This window comes from Acromyrmex echinatior, chromosome 11 (genome assembly GCF_024713525.1).
Source record: "Acromyrmex echinatior isolate Ae372 chromosome 11, ASM2471352v2, whole genome shotgun sequence".
In the NCBI taxonomy this organism is placed as follows: Eukaryota; Metazoa; Arthropoda; class Insecta; order Hymenoptera; family Formicidae; genus Acromyrmex; species Acromyrmex echinatior.
In genome coordinates this window covers 6221795-6243502 of record NC_141862.1, presented here as the reverse complement: position 1 = coordinate 6243502, position 21708 = coordinate 6221795, and the positions used below count along the sequence as shown (strand labels likewise).

The window sequence follows — 21708 nt, the reverse complement described above, 5'->3', positions numbered from 1 at the left end:
ACGGAATTCAAACACTATTTCCTTCTAATTAAATGTTCTTTGAGAAATTCATTCTTTCAAAATTATTTTATTTCTAAAAGTATATTCAGTTCTTTTTTTTTAAGACTTACATAAAGTATTTCATCGTGACTAATTTATAGAGAATTCTTACAATAGAGTAAAGTCTTAGAAAATCGTACGACTTAATTTTTTTAATTTAACTTAATTTAATTAATTCTATATATTACGATTTTTATATTAACTTTGACAAAAATATATTATATTCTGAAATTTACAATTGGAGTATGATATATCTTATATATTTAAATTACTATCTGTTTTTTATACTGCTTGATCAAATGTACAAATTTTACTCGAGTTTCAACAACCTTTCTACAAAAGTATAAAGGTCAACGTCCGTAAGAGAGACCGCATATCCCAGCTGCAGAATCACGTTGAAAGTCATTTCACGTTGCACGTTAAAGTAATAAGGTAGGACAATGGGCCCCGAGACACCCGCTCGCGGCAGCGAATTACATGTCCCACGTTTGCTGTTACTGTTTTATGAGCGGTATAATTCCTCCGGAATTACGTGCGACTCTAGACTCGCACCTACACGCGAACGGAATTCCCGGCTCCCACCGATCCCTTTGTTCACGATCCTGACGAAACTCCATACTCACCGTTCCTTTGCGAAGCAAAAGTCCCACTGATTGTCCTCATAGAATTTTATGATCGCGTATTTCCGAGGAAGAAGAAGAAGATGGTACTATATATGTTCGTGAAAACAATAGCGAACAGCTGATTCCGGTACTCGAAATTTAAAGGTCGATCCTGAAGGAATCTCTTGGGATCTTTACGTCGTAACGGGATATAGCAATCAAAGCGAGTTCAACCATTATGTTTTTATTCTGCAAATAAAGATTCCACTTGTTAGAAAGAACCGTAAGTTTCACGTTCTCCAAATGGTTTTTCTTTTTTTATAAAAAGAGTAAGCTTTTTGTCTCCTCACAATTTAAATTCAAAATTCAAATATCAAACACATTTTAATACCATATTAGACTAATTTAATATTAGATTTAATTTGAACATAATTAATAATAATGTGAATCGTTATTAATAAATCTTAAAAAATCTTAGAAAATAATAGAAAATATACATAACATTTAATCAATTAAATGTTATGTATATTTTCCACTTGTTAGAAAGAACCGTAAGTTTCACGTTCTCCAAATGGTTTTTCTTTTTTTATAAAAAGAGTAAGCTTTTTGTCTCCTCACAATTTAAATTCAAAATTCAAATATCAAACACATTTTAATACCATTAGACTAATTTAATATTAGATTTAATTTGAATATAATTAATAATAATGTGAATCGTTATTAATAAATCTTAAAAAATCTTAGAAAATAATAGAAAATATACATAACATTTAATCAATTAAAATATAAGTGATAAAAGCAAATAATATTTATATAATAATAATTATGTATGTATAACTATATGATTATATCATTTGTACAATGTTATTCGAACGAGATTACCCAAAATTGTGCTGCATCGTTAAATATTATAAACACGGCAAGCGCTCGTTTTTTTTTCTTTTATTTTCTTCTTATTTTCTTTTGCAAAAAATTGAAAAGGAAAACAAGTCATTAAGGAAAATGCGTGAGTCATCATGTAACGTATGTATGGGTCATCTCGCTTTACGTTACATCAAATGAAGTGTTTCTTTAGGAAGTGTTTCGCATTCATTCAACACAATGGCTCTCAACTTCTTTATGGCTTTGAGAATTTTACTATCGAAAATGGTTATCGAGAATAAAACTGTCACTGCATCCGCATTATAATGAGATTACATTATTATTTACTCTCTCGAAAAAAATTATCAAAACTTAATTATGATATTAAGATGCAACATTGCTGCGAACTTTTATCTTAAGCTGAAATGAAATATCTGTAATCTAAACCGAACTTGTAATCTAAATCGAGACTTACAGTCGCAACAGCAAAAGTGTTAAAAAAAACAATATTTATAATGAGAGCCATCGACCGTTGTTGCTTGAGAATGGACAAAAAGAAAATCGGATTGAAGAGAGAGAGAGAGAGAGAGAGAGCAAAGAAAGAAATCGACAGAGAATTTACATGCTCCAGTTTAGATTATCGAGCGTTTCGTCGACTTTCTTCCTACGCCATGGCTGATTACCTTCTTTGCCTCGTAACGTAGCGTTGAAAACATGTCTTGATCCTGAGAGAGTAATTACGTGACGAGAAACACGAGTCTGATATTCCGACCCGGCAGCGCGATAGGTACCTCTTGTAAAAGAGATTATAACGACTATTAATCTCCGCCCCGCGCACGTTCATCGAAATTACCTCGCCAGACGCTGCTTAAAATATATAAGTATTGTTTAAGATAACGTAGAAATTGCTTTGATAGAGTCATATTTTTATGTACAATTATACGGATTTTATGTCACGCATTTTTATGTTTTAATAAATATAAACTATGTTTGCGTATTAAGTAAGGAAATAATAGTACAATGTGGCACAACGTAATTATTAGGTGTTGGAATTAATTCGTAGCGTTTTACAAGAGATGGCACAAGCAGTACACTATTTCGTTGTTACCTATAGTTCTGTATACATTGTAAACATCTATCATAGGACGTCATTTGCCGTACATAACCTTTCTTGAAATCATAAATAACAATACTGTATAATTCATTGAATATGTCAAAATTTGTGCCAGATAAAGTGTTTTTGCGGGGAGTTTTGCTTCATTACTTTAATATGAACAAAAGTGCAGCTGAAGCTCATCGTATTTTAGTGGATGTGTATAGTGAACATGCTCTGGCTGAGCAAACGTGTAGGAAGTGGTTTGCACGTTTTAAAGCTGGTGATTTCGACTTGGATGACAAGGAGCGACCTGGTCAGCCGAAAAAATTTGAAGATAACGATTTGCAGGCACTGCTCAATGAAAACTCATGTCAAACACTTAAAGAATTATCTACGTCATTGGAAGTTGACTTCTCAACAATAGGAAAACGTCTTAAAAGTTTGGGCATGATCCAGAAGGAAGGACATTGGGTCCCATATGAATTGAAACCAAGGGATATTGAGAGACGTTTTCTCACGTGCGAACTGCTGCTTCAACGGCAGAAAAGAAAAGGTTTTTTGCATTGGATTGTTACCGGTGACGAAAAGTGGATCCATTATGACAATCCAAAGCGCAGAAAGTCATGGGTTATACCCGGCGAACCATCAACATCAGTGGCAAAGCCCAATATCCATGGCTCAAAGCTCCTGCTCTGTATTTGGTGGGATCAGAAGGGTGTCATATACTACGAACTGCTAAAACCGCATGAAACCGTTACTGGAGATCTCTACCGATGGCAACTGATGCGCTTGAGCCGTGCATTGAAGCAAAAACGGTCGGAATACTTCGAAAGACACGATAAAGTCATCTTGCTGCACGACAATGCTCGCCCACACGTTGCAAAACCGGTAAAAACATACTTGGAAACACTTAAATGGGAAGTGCTACCGCACCCGCCGTATTCTCCTGATATTGCACCTAGCGACTACCACTTGTTTCGATCATTAGCTCATAGCTTGTGCGAGCAGAAGTTCACATCTTACGAAGATTGTACAAAATGGTTCGATTCCTGGATTTCATCTAAAGATGAACAGTTCTTCCGACGCGCTATTCATTCACTGCCCGAAAGATGGTCAAAAGTAGTAGAAAGTGATGGGAAGTACTTTCATTAATGTATTTTTTAATGCTCATGTGAAATAAATAACATTCTTTCATTTAAAAAACGCTACGAATTAATTCCAATACCTAATATTAAAATAAAATTAATATATACATTGTGTATAATATAAAATTGTGTAATAAAATTATATACAGTATATATATATATATATATACTAACACTTAAGCCTAAACATTTATATAATAGTATTATTTGAATAATGAAATGTAATAATTTTAACGAAAATTTTGAATTTCAAAATATTTGAAAAATGTATAAATATTGAAAATTGCATGTTATTTACTTGTTTCAGGCACATGTGGTCTCAGCTTTTGAACAATCACTGTCCAATATGACTCAGAGATTGCAGCAACTCACAGCTACAGCCGAGAAAAAGGTAAAAACGTTAAAAATATTAATTATTTATCATTCACACGTTCGATACTCGATGCAGATGTACAATGTTTTTGTTACAAAAAAAATTTTTTTTTATCGGCGATTCTTCAGGATTCTGAGCTTCAGGAACTGCGAGAAACGATCGAGAGACTCCGCAAGCAGAGTGCCGAAGCTGGATTGAACAACGGTCCAACTGCGAACAGTGGTCGGCGTCATACTTTAGGTGACTCCGAATCCGGTACCACCGGCTGCACCGGCAATAGCAGTAGCAATAATCATCAGGGTGCATCAATGGCAAGACAGCTATCCGCGGATAGCGTGACGTCTCTGAACTCGTTAAGCAGCGCCTGCTCGGCCAGCAGTCATCACAAAAAGAAGGGCTGGTTACGCAGCTCCTTCTCCAAGGCCTTCTCGAGGTCGCGCAAAAACCGGCATGGTTCGGTTTCTGACGCGGAGGACTGCAAGGAGAGCCCTGGCGGTGATCTGAGCGCTCCCAACAGTCCTAGACTGCCAACCGCATCCAAACACGAGTCTTCGAGAGCACAAACCGTGAGAAGCAACGGCCAGAAATCTCCCGATCATGAGAATCCTTTGTCTGGAAGCAAGAGCAGCTCGGCATTGTACAAGAAAGAAGATGAAGATGTGGATGAATTGAAGAAACAATTGAGGGAGAAGGATTTGGTGCTCACAGATATCAGATTGGAAGCATTATCTTCGGCTCATCAGCTGGAGTCTTTAAAGGACACGGTCATCAAGATGAGAGTGAGTTTTTATTTAAAAAATTCATACTAACAAAGAAATTCATATTTTTTAATTTAAATAAGTTCAATTTCGAGAAGCTGAATTCAATTTAGGATTAATATTTCAAATTGTTTATTTAGAGAAAGAGCATATATAATTTTTATATCTCTGAAAAAATGATTTATTTATATGAATTTATCATTTTCCTTTATAGTACGAGATGTTAAACTTGAAGCAGAACAATGAGCGTCTCCAACGACTAGTGACCTCAAAGTCGCTCACTTCCTCGCAGTCCTCTCTACCCAGTGACCCAGATCGACGTTTCAGCATGACTGAAGTAGCGTCGAGTGTCGCAGCATTGTCAAACGGCGACGTCAGTTCCACGGCCGATCAACTGGAAGATCTTAACGTCCCGGTCGAACACTCCGTCGTGTCATCGAGCGCAACAACTACGGAACCAGTTCTCGAGCAAGACACTGACGGCAAGAGAATCAATGTGGCCGTTTATCTCGGCAGTGAGCGAAATTTTAACTATAATTTGATTACCGGGAGCTGCGCCGACGGCACCATAGGCGAGCCACCGCATTGTGTAATTGCCAACGTGTGCATCAGCAATAAAACCAGCTGGGACGCGCTGGATTCTATAGTGAGACGTTGCTTCAAGGAATATGTTTCCCGAGTGGACCCTGTGACGAATCTGGGTCTTGGCGTCGAATGTGTCGCCGCGTATCACCTCGGCGAAGCTTCCAGGTGCGTGTTTAATTAAAAAATACTAAAATAATATAAATTCAAAGGTACCTCTACTTACTTATACAACTTTAATTATGCAATAGATACATTTTAAATTCTATGGATGCGCTTCCTATTAAGATTTGTCTATTTTATCGCCATCTAAAATAATTAAAACTTTTCTCTCTACTTTAGATGCACTACCGATTCTCAGCATCCTGAGTTATTACCCTGCGGCTATCTAGTTGGCCACGTGAAAACTATTTATCTAGTGCTGTCAGGCTATTCCTGGCTGGCGGTGGATACCTTGATACCGCGTTCCATCGTTCAGCGACTGATCTCTCTTCTGACGGAACATCGTAGAGTGATTTTGTGCGGTCCAAGTGGTACAGGGAAGAGTTACTTAGCTGGAAAATTGGCACACGCTCTAGTAGATACTGACAATGACACGAAGGATGCTGCTGCCGTTGCGACTTTCAATGTCGATCATAAGTCCAGCAAGGAATTGCGCCAGTATCTCGCGCACATCGCTGAAAGATGCGATTCAAATGCTGCTGATGAACTACCTAGGGTAATTATTTTAGAAAATCTTCAACACGCAGCATCTCTGGGCGAACTCTTCAGCGGACTCTTAGGAACTAGGCATTCATCGTGTCCTGCTATTATCGGTACCATGAGTCAGACCACTTGTAGTACCACCAACTTGCAGTTGCATCATAATTTCAGGTACTTTCATTTTTGTGAACACATTTAATCTATAATTTTAATGCAATGTACCTGCATGTAATGTAAAATTATTTTAGAAATTTCTTAATGTAATTAAAACATCTTGAAGAAAAATTGTCAATAAAAAAATCAAATACTAAAAATTAATTTTAGGATTAAAAGTTTAAATATATTACAAAATAATTTATTATATATTATATTTTACAAAGTAAGATTTTATATATATATATATAATCTTTTTAATTATTAACGATAGAAGGAGATAAAAGATCGATCTCTGAATAAATTAGATTTTAATTATGTAATTAAACAGGTGGGTATTATGTGCAAATCACATGGAGCCGGTCAAGGGATTTCTAGGACGTTATTTGAGAAGGAAATTATTGGAGCACGAACTACGCGAATGCGCCGGGACAAGGAACGCGGAAATGGCGGCAGTAGTTGAGTGGCTGCCGCGTGTATGGCTGCATCTTAACAAATTCCTAGAAACTCATAGCAGCTCTGATGTCACCATAGGTAACTAGAAATATTTAAAATATGTTTCCACATTTCAGAAGATACAATTTCTGCGAGTCCAATAAATCCAATTTTAAATAAGAATTCTCACCAATTTTGCTATTTTTTCTACTATCGTTCTTCTAGTATCGTTGCAAAATAATAGAATCAATGATTTTCAATTGCAAAATTTAAAGAATACTTATGAACCTGTGATAAAATTTTATTATTTTGCTATTAATTTTGCTGTCATTTTTTTTTATATAATTATAAATAAATAATAATATTAATAATTAATCAGGACCACGGCTGTTTTTATCGTGTCCAATGGAAGTGGCTGGATCTCAAGTGTGGTTTACCGATCTGTGGAACTATTCGGTAATACCTTATTTAGTGGAAGCGGTCAGGGAAGGATTGACGCTATACGGAAGACGCGTAAGCGGGAATGGAAATAGCGAATCGACATGGGAAGATCCAGCGCAATTCATCACATCGAGCTATCCATGGCTTTCGACGCATGCCGTGCACGGCGGCAGCGATGCTCTTCTACGTCTGAGACCCGAAGACGTGGGATACGATGTCGTCTCCAGCGGGCACACTTCCGGTGTAGGCGCCTCCAGCGTGAAGAGCCTTGGGAGTACTCATAGTGATACCGAAGGAGATCCTCTGGTTAGTATTGAAATTCAGAAACTTTAAAATATATATCATGCAGAACGCGATATTCATCATTTAAAAAATTCAGCTAAATAAACTGTTGAATAATAATAATAATTTTTAAATAAATAAATTATATATTTTTCTTGCATTATAGAAAATTATATTTTTCTAAATAAATATAGCAATTGTAACAAAAAGAAAGAAGATGAAATTTACATATTAATTGTAGAGAAATTTTTTTTACTTATTTACATCGCTTTATATGTATTATAAGCTGTTCAATGGTAACCAATTTCATTAATTAGTCGACTTCAATTTTCTTATATCTATTTTTATAGCTTAACATGCTAATGAGACTTCAGGAAGCAGCTAATTACTCAAGTCCACATAGTAACGACAGCGACTCGGTGACGTCTCTTGATTCATCACATACTCGTCATTCAGAGGATTTGAGTAGTTCGACATCTTCATCAAGAGGAGTAGAATCAGCACTCTAAATTAGCAAGATATCATAAACAAAATTCATCGCCGAAAGATCAATATATATATATGCATAACGACCGTTCAATTAAAAATATTACAAAAAAGGTAAAATCAATAGCTCTGAGAAATAAACAATTATTCCGATCGCCGAATTCAGAGCAAGAAAAAATTATTTATAAATAAAAGATAATTAAACGAGGAGTATCTTTATATCAGGGAAAATAATCAGTGCAATGTTTCTAAGATTAAAACTCAAGAAAGAAAGTTACAGGTGTCACTAAATCATACTTCCGAATTGAGATAAGAGCGCAATTAAACATTAGCGATAATTCCTTATCGTAATAAACATCAAATTGCACGTTTAAGAACCCTCTGAAATGCAATAAGATTAAAAGAAATCACAAAACGCCAGCTATTTTAAGATCGCACTATTTTAATACCAACAAAAGCTTCATAAAATGAAAAGCTAAGAGGGATTTGAGATGCCTATAAAAGCTGGCCTATATTTATAGATTTCTACGTGCATCCAGCATCTAGGTGTGATATGTAATATTAAATAAGACGAAAAATGGATAAACGGCGACTTTTCGCTAAGAAAAATAGATAAATCGAAAGAAATAATTTTATAAAGATAAGTTTTACATTTTTTGTAAGAGAAATCGAATTAAATTGAAATTTAATGTTATAATTTAAAGTCATTGAGGATTCGGAAAATTAAATAAAATGTTTTTAATTTGTTCTATATTTTACAAAAATAAAATAAATGGAAATAAAAAAAAGATATATCAGAGATAATAAAAATATTAACTTCTTGGTCAAGTTATTTCAAATACATTTTTTTATTTTTAATTTATCGTCAGATATTAACATCTTAGAAATATCAAATGATTTTGCTAAATGATCGTTGACCAATTTCTTTCGGCCTGTTAATTTTTCATGGAGCGTACACGCGAACGTGATGCAATAATTTCTATACGCTGCCCCGTTTGCGGAAGCTGTTTCTATTTTGATGGAACGCATTTTTTCATTCAATCATGACAAGATACGAGCGCGTTGAAAAAAAATCGTATCGATTTTGTCATTACACAGTATTAATGGCGTAAAAAGAAAGCGGTTTCGAACCGAGGAATTCTCAAAGAACAGAAATTCCTCTTTCGTCCGATTATTTTTCAGGTAAAATTATCTAAATGTAGACAGATCTCAAGGATAAATAAACAGACGATTCTCATTCATATAAGCAGTCAGATGAGATAAAGCGAACGAGTTCGAAAGGATCATGGTCTGTGCAAAAATAGTCTATTTATACATACTTTGCTACGAAAGCTCTATTTAATTAAAGAATGTTAATATAATATATATATAGATAGTATATACATTCATACCTGAACGACGATGGCGCTAAATATTATATATATAAATATATAAATATATATATACACACGACAAAAATGAAATTTCTAACTAGTTTGTAAGGTACGTGAATAATTCTGGTCATGTAACGTTGTAAATACGAAACACAAACCAAGATAGATTACGCTAGATGTGCGAATTCGATTTGAAGTCCCATACGAATGGGCCCCGATATCTTCTGTGATAATTATTTATTTGTAATCTTTTATTCTTACTTTCTTTATTCTTGGAATGTATCATATTTTGCAGTTGACAACACAATCCTTATATACTCTTTTTATCATTGAAAAGAAATCTTTTTTTATGAATTATCCATGAATTATTAATTTTGTATATTAATTTTAGAATAAATATTTAAAAACATTACTCAAGAAAGTAAATATAAAGTTATAATTATTTCGATCAATTTTATTCTCAATTTTTTAAATTTAAAATTAAATTAAAAAAAGATGTTTTGATTATGTTTCAGATAAGACTTTAAAAAAAGTAACGGTGTCTTTTATATCTTATATTCTCATAAAAAAGAACGTAAGAAAACTAAAAATGTGATGTTTACTGAATAGTTACGATCACAGGAGATAACGGCATCCACGAAGACTATATGTAATAATGTACATGATCGATGGCATGGTGTCTCCGTCTGCGATGAAGAAGAGGAGGGCATGTCAACGTACGGGCAACACATACGATAATACAGTCGCATTTACAGGTTTTTTACGTTTGTACTGTATTTATATATACGCTGTACACAGCGCTGCACTTCAAACTCTATTCAAATAATGATAATTAACTGTGTCATCAAATAAATTGCATTCAAATCTGTCTTATTGACCTTTCTCATTTTAAACCTTACGTTTATTTACTAGTTAAAAAAAAATTGTCATGCTTCAAGGGATTATTTCTAGAAAATAATGAAGAATATTTTCTATAAAAAACAATATTTCATCAAAATATTAAAACTAAAATTATATAATTGAAAAGAATTGAAAATTTATTTTCTAATTACCAAATAAAATTTTAAAAAATTTAAATTAAGATTTTTTTTTAATATTTTTTTTCTTATATCTCTTCTTACAAAAGAATGTTTATTTTAATTTCTTATCTGCGTAAAATTTCTCTTGAATATTATTTTTTTATTAATTTTTTAATTTTATTAACTTTTAATTAAACAATTAATCTTCATTTTCTTCATATCTATTTTTTATAAGGAACATTTACATTTTTATATTTATGTATTCTGACTCGTCCTATAAGAATTGTTCTTAGATTATCGATGATCCAAAATCACATTAGAAATATACTTCTTTTTCTTCAGACAATTTTCTATTACGGCATAAACGGTAAGCAGTCTTCTATCCATAGCATTTAAGTGTGCCTTTGTGATGAGTGAAGAAACATCTGACATTACAGCCTCGTGTGCAAGAAGTCTACCTAATGCGATACCTAGAGATCCACCACTAAATAATCGCAATCTATCCCACGTAGTTTTGTGAATCCTAGAATAAAATACATCTGTTTTAGTTTTGTTCTTTTCTTTAATTGCTGTCTCTTTTTACGCAGTTTCTAAACGTAATGAGCAAGGAAGCTATTTAACAGATTCAAATTTTTTAAGCAAGAGTTATGTTAAAGACTTCTCATGTCTTTTAATTCCATAACTTTTGCAGCAAATATAAATTATACTCACATGCAACACTGGTATAGAGGCGCTAAGATGTCGAGATGATCAACATCAGGATTGCCTAGACTCTTTCCATTATCGATCAGTAGCACTGCAGGATTATGAAAATTATTTTGTGCGAGTTCATAATGATGCCGATCACCATTATCCATAAGGAAATCAAAGATCGCTGTATCAATCAAATCCAAGAGTCTACTCGACGATTGCGGTGAATAAGCCTTGGAATCTTTTACCTAAAAGAAAAAATCAATTCTATATTTTCCACATCAAACATCATTTATAATCGTATTTTTCATGAATTTTCATATATTTTTATTACATTTTGTGTGTGTATGTGTGTGTGTGTGTGTGTGTGTATTTTTTACAATCTTAGCAATGTACTTTATCACAATAGTCCTCATCTATTTCCCACGCAGCAAGTTTGTTTCTTTTATAAGTTCGTTGCCAAGGATGACGATGTTTGACTAATCTTAAATATCGTGGAAGCCAAAAGATGAGGGTACCCTCCAATACATCTCCCGTCCCACAGACAGGATCGGCTGGAGAACAATAATGACAAACACCGTATAGGCATGTATTGTTACCCTCTTGATACATGGTTGCGTATAATGCTGGTGTCGCGTGATTACTAATCTCTTCTTTCAGGTCAACTACAAAAGTATTACATTTCTCACTTCATCAACTTATAACAAAAAATTTTAATTAATATTTATTAAAGAAAGGTAATTGTAATTAAGATTTTTATTGTAATTTTTATTTTAAAAAATTTAGAAGAGTTTCTATTAAAAATAAGCAGAAGTCTAATTTATATACGATCTTTTTCAATCTTTCTCATTTTAACTTCAACATACGTTTTCGAATAACGGCGAGTGGTACTCTTCGCAACGCCAACAAGGACGATAAATGAAAAGCCACCACTTCAGCATTGTGGCGATCCTTGCCATGGTACACTGATCCATGTAGAATAGTATCTCTGGCGTACCATTGTGGCTTGAATAATGCTTTTATATCATTCTCAAGATTAAGCATAAGCTTCAGTTGTGTACCCAATGGAGCATTATCTGCACGGACTATTTTAGACCTCCGCAAAACTTCCAAAATAGTCCCTAGTTCCGGTGCTGCCGGCGGTATCAATTGATGTGCATCTGGCCACTAGATATAGATATATATATAATAAAAAATGAGTTTGTGTACATACACACACACACACATACACACACACACATACACACATACATATATATTTGTTTCTCAAATTTATTTCTTTCTCTAAATTATATTTAAAAATCTTTTGTACTTCTTACGTTATGAAATGTAAAATATTTCAAAGAATTTTTTAACTAACATTATTATTGGGAATATTCCAAATGTCTTCGCGGACATTTGGCATTATCGTCAACTCGGCTAGTAATCGTTCCAGGACGATAGTATAACTTGTATTCTGTTTGAAATACTTGGAAGGCAATGAACGAATCTCTTCTTTGATCCCCTCGCCGATAATCTTTACAATTGACTTTAATTGCAGCTGCGAATCTTTTTCATCGAATCGCGAAGGCGTGGAAGGATCTTGCCTAGTTTTCGGTTCCGGTAAATTTTTGGCGTACATCCTGTGCGAGGAAGAACTCTCAACAATCATTCGGATGAAATAGATGTTTACGCTGAGGACTAAGATCAAAAGGATGCTCAAGGCGAAAAGAGCGCAACGTCGGCCAATCATCTGCAATTTTTATGAATTTTTAATTTTTGCGATTATAATTCTTTAATAATAAAATTATATTAATTGTTACTCTTTAATAAATCATGAAGAAATTATATATCTCAATAACTTAATTTTCTTTTAACTCTCTTTTTAAAATATAATTTAATTGATTTAACTCTAATTTAAATATACATTTCTTTTTATTATTTACAAATTTATATTGCAAGATATACAAGATAATTTCCCAAAATTAATAAATTGTGAAGATAATTTTTTTCAATATACTTTTACACACAAAATATTAAAGAGATGAGAAACAAAATTTCCCGCGTCACTGGCGACATTTACGTAATTCCTGTTTATGATGTTATGGCGACTTTGTAACATCTGTGAGATTGTTGCATCAACATCGATATACTTAGTTATCATTAATTATAGTTAACTGAATTTCCCCGTTTTCCAATTGGATCACAATTATATAGATACACAAGAATTTTAACAATAAACTCGATGCAACTCTTATAATTTAAAAGTCACTACAAATCTCTTATACATTCGAACATTCGAATAATCGATATCGGCGTGTGATAACAAATGTCAGCAATAATGTTTATTTCGAAGATTCACATCTTCACCTTGAAGCAATTGGCCATGCGTTCGCTGTCACCTGGTAACTCGCGTCAGTCTCATTGTTCGCCAATATCGTCGAGTATCGCCGACGTTTCATTCGCGTTTAGACATCGTCGCCATTTTTACTCACCACTCCGACTCCACTTAAGACGCGCCGGAGCGATGTGTTCATGCGTCCTAGCTATAGTCCTAACGTCCCTTGTCTCATTCATGTCATGCAGCTATGATGAATGAAACTCTTGGACATTATATGTAAAATGCTTTTACAATTTTAAACTTGGTTCGTTTTTACAAAAAAGAAACTACTTGCTATTAAGTTGCTTTTAAATATTTGGATGTTTATGAATTATTTGAAGCCTTATTGTATTGATTTCCTTCATAAAACTTATCCAAAAGAAAAATGAGTTTTTCAAAGTAATCATCTAAAAATATTCTATAACATTATATAATTGAAATTGACACGAAATCATTATTGTTTAATATGTGTAATTTGATGTTTTATATATATATATATATATATATATATATATATATATATATATATCCATACGTTTTTATTCAGCACGAAAAAAGCACAAGACAAATCCCTCTTCGAGACAAATTCCTTTTTTGTTTGGACAAATCTTGAAGTGACAAAAATGTGATGCAAAAATATTATGGGATACACAATGAAAAACAGTAGTGATAGTGACGAATTTATTTTATAAAAACATGTAAACTATATGTGAATATAGAGTTAAACTTAGACTTATTTATAGATATTTCGCTTGGAAAACACATTCTTCTGTGACGCACATAAGTAGTGCAGACGTTGATGATAGAGATCGTGATTGCAGTGGTGGTAATGATGACTTGGCTCGGTAGCTACTGTCAATTTTTTCTTCTTAACGCTCGTTACATAGTTCGTAGAAAGAATTAAATATGTACACAATGTGTAATCGTATTCGTTTCTCATTCTCGTTCCCTTCGTTGCCTTTCGCGTTCGCGTGCCAATTCTGTAGCATAATCATACGGCGAGCCTCTCCTAAAATCAAAATTATTTTTTTTTAACATACATGAAAAATTGTAAATGCAAGCAATTTAAGATAAATTATATGTTCTATACATAAAACACCATTTGACACAAATAAAATTCTATAAAATTCTTATAAAATTCTACAATGCAAATATAAAATTATACATATATAATGACTATACGACATCTGTTCATTAAAAAAAAATCTCTATTCTTGCTTCTGTCCTTACCTATCCCGATGTCGGTCTCTGTCGCGATGGCGATCCCTGCTTCGATCTCTATATGATCTGTCTTTGCTATGACTTCTATAATCCTTCTGTCTTCTATTTCTGTCACGACTGTTCGATCTTCTGTTATACCTGTCTCTTTCACGATCCCGTTCGCGAGCTCTTTCTCTATCACGCTCCCGCAACCTCTCGCGATCGCGATCACGCTCTCTATTTTTGTCCTTACGATCCTCATCAGTTCTGTAAAGAGACACATACGAACGGAAGTATGACATTGGTTGTCCCGATTGGTTGATTGTAAAATTCGATCTAAGCTCGATCGAAAAAAGTTATTAATATTTATCTCGTTGTTACATCAACAACTATGTACATTAAAGAGAATAATTTTTTAGGTAAGTCTATCGTCGTGTCTTTCAAGACAAAACACGAAAATATCAACTTTTTATCAGATTTAGTTTCTACGTCTCGAAGTACATAAACAACAAATGTTTAAATTTCAAAAATTATCTTTGAAATGTGTGTGATCTCTACATATGTTTTATTCAAGTATTAATAACGTGATCGTTGTATTCATACCACGTGGACGCACCTGGCACGCCACTGGCTCATACGCTCGGCTTCACCCCACTGAGTCTCGTTATCGGGGATATGACGGGGTTGCTGATTGCGCGATGTCAAATTACCGTTGTCCTTACGACCATCCTTGTTGCCATACTTGCCATGGCTATTGAGAGTGATTGGCGGCTTAGCGTTTCGTGCATTCACCTGCTGTTGCGGAAAACGCTCGGCTAATCGCAACTCCAAATCTTTTTGGATTGGTACTGGTATCCGTGGAAACAATGTAGAGAACCATTCGAGTTTGGTAAGGAATTGTTTGAGAATGTCGCCCATTTTCATCACTTGCCCGCCACCCGCCTTCACATCTAGTTCCTCTTCATCCTCCAGATAATCGTTGTACCAGCTGAACAAGTCTGCTGGTGGCTGTGTATATCTAATTGTAACCGTACTGTATATATAATCATAATCGTAACCAATTTATAGCTTGACTTGAACTGTTAGACGTCTAGCCTACAGGGTCTGGAAGGACCTATTCAAGTGTCTACTCGCAGCAACCTTGATTAGTATACTCATGTTAAACCAAGCAAATTTACCGCTTCAACTGTCATGCGTGTATATATACATGTGTGTAGATATGCGTGCGTGCATACATACATACACACACACACACACACACACACACACACAATTAATCACAGATAATCACAAATTAAAAAATTAATTGATTGATATTATTTACAATTGATATTTTATTCTTAAGTTTTCAATTATACGTTATATAATAACGTATTATGACAAAACTGAAATATAAAATACAATGAACGAGCAAGTACAAATATAATTAATTTTCAAAATAAATGCACTTTTAATAAGTTTTTAATCTGAATATACTTTTTTTATTAAAAAAATTATATATATGTATATATATATATATATATATATATATATATATATATCCTAAAAAATATCTGCGATGAAATTATTGTATACATTTAATATATCTAATTACATACATTGACACCATAAAATGTATTAGATAAAACTCACCTAATGTACATAAATCCTAGAGCACGTATGTAGGGTGAGTCCGGATGATTAATAAGCCCATTCAACTGCTTTCTAGTTAGCCTCAGCGTGAAGAGTTTGTATAATAGACAATATGCCGTGGAAACAATTCCGCCAGCTCCCACGCCTCGTACCTGCATGAACCGCTAAATTTACACCCCCCTCAGTCAGTTAAGTCACATTCGTGTTACCGTACAATATATGAACCGAATACATGCTACTCTGTAATTAAGTGGTGCGGTTAACACTTTGCTTCTGGCAATAGTACCAAGGCGTTTAATTGTTCGAGCATTGGCAATACTACCATCGTACATGTAACAAACTTTGCGACTTTTTATGAAAACGTTTACTGCATTCATCGAAACTTTTCGTTGTCAAAAAGCTCAATTTACAGCTCATTTTAACAGAATTAAATGATTCTGTTTTACTATACTGTGCTTTTGTTCCATCTTGTAACAAACATTGAGAACTCCATCTCTATTGCATATCATTACTTCACATAATTTTATCTGATAATTGTTTTAATTATCAATGATTATTAATAATTTGTTTCTTAAACAGATCAAGTGTAGCTAAACATTTAAATAATTTAACAATTGTATTGAACGAAAGAGAGAGCGCGCACGAAAAGAGATGGATTCCAACTGTGCTTAAATTTCAAAAACTATCCTAGAATAACTGATGTTGCATTATAATGATATATATATATATATATATATATATATATATATATATATATATATTGCTACATTCAAATCATCTTACTACTTTCATTTGATAATTTGCCCATAGGTCACTGGCTAGTGCAATATAATCAGTTTTCTGTACAAGCGAATATATTTGTGCAACATGTTTCATAAGCCTTAGATTTTCAACAAATGCATTAATAATTAAATAATAAAGATAAAGATAAAAAGGAAAAATCCGATGTTGTTGAGAAAACATACTCACGCCTCCACACATGCCAGTTTGGCCCGCAGTCTTTCTGCTGCCTTTTTCCCATGGTTCTAAGTGAGAGACCTTATAATAGATCTCATCAATCACCTCATGATAGGTCTTGAGTTCATACAGATTCACCTTAAAATAATGCGACGACTGTATGTTGGTAAGAATCAAAGGATTTAAATTCATAGTCCTCTCGTTGCCCCATAGTGGTAACACATTTGACTTTTTACCCTCCTTCGGAGCCAGCCTACGCTCCTCATCGCAGCCACTGGAGTTATTCCATGGAGATCCTGAGAGAAGAAAGACTCAGCATATTTCAGTGCAATACAATAATCAATATTCATATTGATAGAATATTAAAATGTTGTGTATACACGCAGAAAATCAATAACTACAAATGCCAAAAGATTGTGAGAAAGATGGTTCTACAAGACAGAAAATTTTAGAAAATTAATAACGATATTTAATGCATTTCTCATTTCGTTCTATGCGTATCTTTCCGAGCAGATCAAGAGTTTGCAAATGAAAGTAAGTAAATCAAACATTACGTCTGTTGGCATTGCTTGCACTTTTTGCACTCTCTTAACAACCTCTCTTTTTCCAACACCCGAATATATTTATTTTGTTCGAAGTGTAAAAAATTTTGGGGATTTCGAGTAACGTGAAATCTCAAGAAATCTATTATCGATAAATAATTAAGGGTTGGGATTAATCTCGGAATAATATAGTAAAGAACACAAGAATCAATCAGATAAACGAGTCAAGGTTATGTCCGTTATTATACGAGGAATAAGAAAACAGCCATCTTATGAATGACAGAAAACTTGAGAAATTATAACAAAGTATCTTTTCTAGTTCAGAAAGCGTATTTACTCACCATCCGCGCCTTCAGTTTCCTGCATTTGCATCTTTGAACAATTTATCGAGCAGACTCGCGTGGAGTCTCCACATCGGTCGCGTCAAGGACAAACAAACGAATCCGCTCACGGTTCAGCTGCAAATTAATTCGAATCGAATGAACTCATGCGAGAAATTTTCAATGCAATAAATTCTCAGAATATTGCAGAAACCAACGCTGTAACTCTCATCAGTCTTATCTACAAAGCGCGATGGAACGTGCCAAAAAAAAACGAGAGAAACTGTAGTAGCACCCTATTACGTATGATGGACAAACATACACATCCGGTTTTGTATTGCGCACGCGCAATATCATGATGAAAGTGGAAATCAAAGAAAAATCTGAGAAAGGACATGAAGGCTTTTTTTCTTCCTCCACACACACTACCGCCCTCTAAAGAAATGGATGTAAACTGCATAACAATAACCATTTTTATGATAAAAATGAATATTGCTCTGTAGTTTACATCCACTTTTTCAGAGGACGATAGGCATTTTGCGGTTACAGAAAAAAGGCCTCATGTCCTCTCTCAGATTTTTCCCTGATGGTTACTAAGTCCGGATCTACAATAAGTGTTTTAAGTTTTAAGCCGTAAGAAATTGATCAACTACAAGTCTACCAAGTCGAATGCGAGGAGAATAAGTGATTGTGATTCGTCCATTCCTTATGGCTTAAGGCTAAACGTTGTAAGCAAATATTGTAGATCTCTCCGGACAAAATATGGGTCATTTAAAAAGTATCCGCGGTACTTTGTCACTAGATATATGACCATCAACACACATCTAGTGACAAAAACTGTGGATACTTTTTAGATGACCCAATATAAATCTAAATATTGTATAAATCTCTCATTTTAAGTGTAAAAAGTGTAAATAAGTAGAACAGACCATTTTGACTGGTGCAGTACAATTATGGCTGTGTTCCAAAATTCACTGCTAGTGCTGAAAATGTATAATACACGTAACATAAACTATAGATTTTCAGCAGTGGCAGTGAATTTTGGAATACTGCCTATGACGTAGTGAAATTTCTTAACCTTAAAAAATATCAGAAAATATCGAAATAGTTTTAACACAGTTACCTCTCTTCTACGCATCTTTAATTATCATTTTGGTATTTATATTCACGAGTACATGATATATAATACATACATTTTCTAATTTTCCAAATCAGAGTGAACAGGTCTATATATTTATCCTTACGCAGTTTCAATCTTGGTGTGTGACGGATAAAGCGCTGTTTTTGATCTAATGGGTAAGCCGAGAGATGTAAGTACGGAAGAGGAGATCAATTTAGGTAATTGTATATATTCAATATATTTATATCAATTTTGTATGCATATGTAACAATATATGTTATACAATAATGTATAACATAATAATTTACGTTAAGATTCATAATGTTAATTGAATTTTTTGTTAGATACAAATGATGTCTCGCCGCAGAAAAGACATAAAAAACATAAACATAAAAAGCACAAGAAAAAAAAACTCATTCACGATGACAGCGATACCTTTGTAGAAATCTCAACCGATGCTGATCGAAAGAAAAGCTTTCGAATAAAAATGAAAAAAGAAGATGAACGGAGGTATGTACATTATACGGTGTTTATTTTCTTATACCTTTTTTTTTGTGCATTGTATTTCAGAAAGCCAAAGGAATTAATCATATAAAATTACATCTTTCAGCTAATTTCTATTTAAGAGTTTCATTTTCAAAATTAATTAAAATATGTATCATGTCAAGTTTGAATAAGTAATGGCCTTTATCAATATCTTTTGCTAAGAAAAAAATGATTTTCATTAATTTTCTTGTAGCAATACATCACATTTAATTTCAAGAATATTCCTGTAAATCATATATATGCATGATACATACATGTGCAATAATTTATAATATTTTCTAGTTTGGATAAACGTGAAAAAATATTAAAAACATGTGGTTTGAATACAGCTGCAATAAATACGCCTTCTCCAAAAGCAACTGCAAAAAAAAAAATTCCAAAAAGTAACAAAGGTAAAGATAGTGGAACTAGCAGCGAAGAAGAAAGATGGCTTGACGCTATTGAATCTGGTAAACTGGAAGAGGTATTTTTTCTTCTTTTCTGTTTATTGTAGTAAGGCAAAAACAATTGTATGACATTTAGTATTCCCACATCTTTATACTGATCATGCTCAATGATAACTCTAATAAGATAATGAGAGAGGGAGAGAGGGAGAGAGAGACTTGCGTTTTATTGCATTTTATTCTAGGTTGATGACGAATTGAAGAAAATTAAGCCAAAAGATCCAAAGTTAATGACAGCACGACAAAGAGCAATGTTTGAAAGAAAGACTGATACAGAGCCAAATCCAGGTGTTGAACAACTCATGTCGTTACCTACTGGTTACAAAGAAAAAGTCATGACTGCCGAAGCTATACAGAAGGCTGCTCTAAAGTCTCAGAAACGGAAACAACTTGCTGATGAAAAGAGAGAAAAAGATAAGGTAGTGAATAACAAAAAGCTTTCTCTGATAACAACATTATATTTAATAATGGATAAATTGTATGAAATGAGAACCTTTTTGAATTATTTTTATAGAAAAAGACAATGGAAAGGTTGCTTAAAAAGCAAGAATCTAAAGCATCTAAAGTTATTAGTAAGGGAAGATTATCTAAACGACAAGTACCATTAGTGACATATCGCTTAACGATTGAAGGAAGTTCTATATCTTTACCTCCTGGTGAAAATTTTCCACTTTCTTCTGCCAAAGAGTATGAATTATTGTTATTATCATTTTCTATATTGACATTTAGAACGTAACATTTATTTATCTTTAATTCAATATTTTAGGAAAAGTCCACCAAAACAAATCCTTTGCGGGGTAAAGCAATGTAAAAATCCTAAAAGATATTCATGTTCGAAAACCGGAATACCATTGTGCAGTTTAAAGTGTTACAAAGCCAATCTCCTTTTAACTAGGTGAACTAGATGTACAAATAATACAAACTTTTTCCCATAAATTTTAGTATATATATATATATATATATATATATATATATATATATATGTATGTATGTGTGCACGCGCGCGTGCACACATATACACATATAGAGCATACCTTCCAACAAGTGACTCAGTACAATACAGTGATTATCCTTGTTTAACATTAGCGAACAACAAAAATTATGATGCACTGTCACATTGTGTCATATGTATCTCTTCTTGGAAGGCATCCATATATGAGAACACACATATCTGTATGCTGCTTATATAAAATAATATAAGTCATAAAAGTATTAATTAAATATAGCGTATATACATATTATACAAGTTTATATATGTGAATACATATAAACCTATTTATCTATTTATATTAACCATCAACTTTTTCATTTTCTGTGAAAAAAGAAACAGAAAAGAACATAATCTCTTTCCCCTCTTTCTATTACCAAAGTACTAACTGATATTTATTAAATGATATAAATGGAATAAAATTGTTTATACGAATGTATCTGTGAAAAGAGAAGTAAGAGGCAATCTTCCGAATTGTACTACTTTGTAGCGTAGCTTTCACCCACTTCCTCAAGTAGGAAGCCGTTCGCGAAGCGTTCACTCGTCGAGTCGGTCGTCAACTTA

At 33.5% G+C, this 21708-nt stretch overlaps 4 protein-coding genes across 15 annotated transcripts in view; 2 read left to right on the top strand and 2 right to left on the bottom strand.

Moving 5' to 3' along the window:
* sick (sickie) overlaps window positions 1-10197 on the top strand; it is a 174494-nt gene extending 164297 nt beyond the window's left edge. For all 5 annotated transcript variants that reach the window (XM_087411097.1, XM_087411095.1, XM_087411096.1 and 2 more), the window contains 7 exons: window positions 4051-4134; window positions 4245-4895; window positions 5089-5624; window positions 5799-6329; window positions 6643-6845; window positions 7126-7493; window positions 7820-10197. In XM_087411097.1, coding sequence (XP_087267223.1) covers window positions 4051-4134; window positions 4245-4895; window positions 5089-5624; window positions 5799-6329; window positions 6643-6845; window positions 7126-7493; window positions 7820-7978 — 2532 coding nt within the window. In that variant the 3' untranslated portion in view covers window positions 7979-10197. The remainder of the gene's footprint in view (window positions 1-4050; window positions 4135-4244; window positions 4896-5088; window positions 5625-5798; window positions 6330-6642; window positions 6846-7125; window positions 7494-7819) is intronic.
* Window positions 10198-10552: 355 nt separating this feature from the next.
* On the bottom strand, window positions 10553-13552 carry LOC105150348 (glycosaminoglycan xylosylkinase). 3 transcript variants are annotated; one of them, XM_011063365.2, is made up of 6 exons: window positions 13387-13552; window positions 12398-12769; window positions 11904-12204; window positions 11434-11702; window positions 11059-11285; window positions 10553-10870 (listed from the first exon to the last, which is right to left on the bottom strand). In XM_011063365.2, the coding sequence occupies exons 1-6, from the start codon at window positions 13402-13404 to the stop codon at window positions 10642-10644; spliced, it is 1416 nt and encodes a 471-aa protein (XP_011061667.1). In that variant the 5' UTR covers window positions 13405-13552; the 3' UTR covers window positions 10553-10641. The 3 variants fall into 3 exon arrangements, with proteins under 3 accessions (XP_011061667.1, XP_087267230.1, XP_011061666.1); XM_087411104.1 differs by lacking the exon at window positions 13387-13552 and adding an exon at window positions 13100-13376 and having other exon boundaries at window positions 11434-11591; XM_011063364.2 differs by lacking the exon at window positions 13387-13552 and adding an exon at window positions 13100-13375.
* Window positions 13553-14063: 511 nt separating this feature from the next.
* Window positions 14064-18400, bottom strand: LOC105150349 (pre-mRNA-splicing factor 38B). Of its 5 annotated transcripts, XM_087411517.1 has the most exons (7): window positions 18266-18400; window positions 18069-18185; window positions 17198-17481; window positions 16229-16392; window positions 15213-15629; window positions 14627-14863; window positions 14064-14405 (listed from the first exon to the last, which is right to left on the bottom strand). In XM_087411517.1, the coding sequence occupies exons 2-7, from the start codon at window positions 18097-18099 to the stop codon at window positions 14333-14335; spliced, it is 1206 nt and encodes a 401-aa protein (XP_087267643.1). In that variant the 5' UTR covers window positions 18100-18185; window positions 18266-18400; the 3' UTR covers window positions 14064-14332. The 5 variants fall into 5 exon arrangements, with proteins under 5 accessions (XP_087267643.1, XP_087267642.1, XP_087267645.1 ...); XM_087411516.1 differs by having other exon boundaries at window positions 18069-18398; XM_087411519.1 differs by having other exon boundaries at window positions 15213-15614; window positions 18069-18398.
* Window positions 18401-18964: 564 nt separating this feature from the next.
* LOC105150350 (INO80 complex subunit B) lies at window positions 18965-21402 on the top strand. Of its 2 annotated transcripts, none has more exons than XM_087411520.1 (7): window positions 18965-19218; window positions 19296-19385; window positions 19512-19677; window positions 19996-20176; window positions 20342-20575; window positions 20671-20843; window positions 20923-21402. In XM_087411520.1, exons 2-7 carry the CDS (start codon window positions 19340-19342, stop codon window positions 21053-21055), a joined length of 933 nt encoding a protein of 310 aa, XP_087267646.1. In that variant the 5' UTR covers window positions 18965-19218; window positions 19296-19339; the 3' UTR covers window positions 21056-21402. The 2 variants fall into 2 exon arrangements, with proteins under 2 accessions (XP_087267646.1, XP_011061670.2); XM_011063368.2 differs by having other exon boundaries at window positions 18966-19202.
* The last annotated feature ends 306 nt before the right edge of the window (window positions 21403-21708 follow it).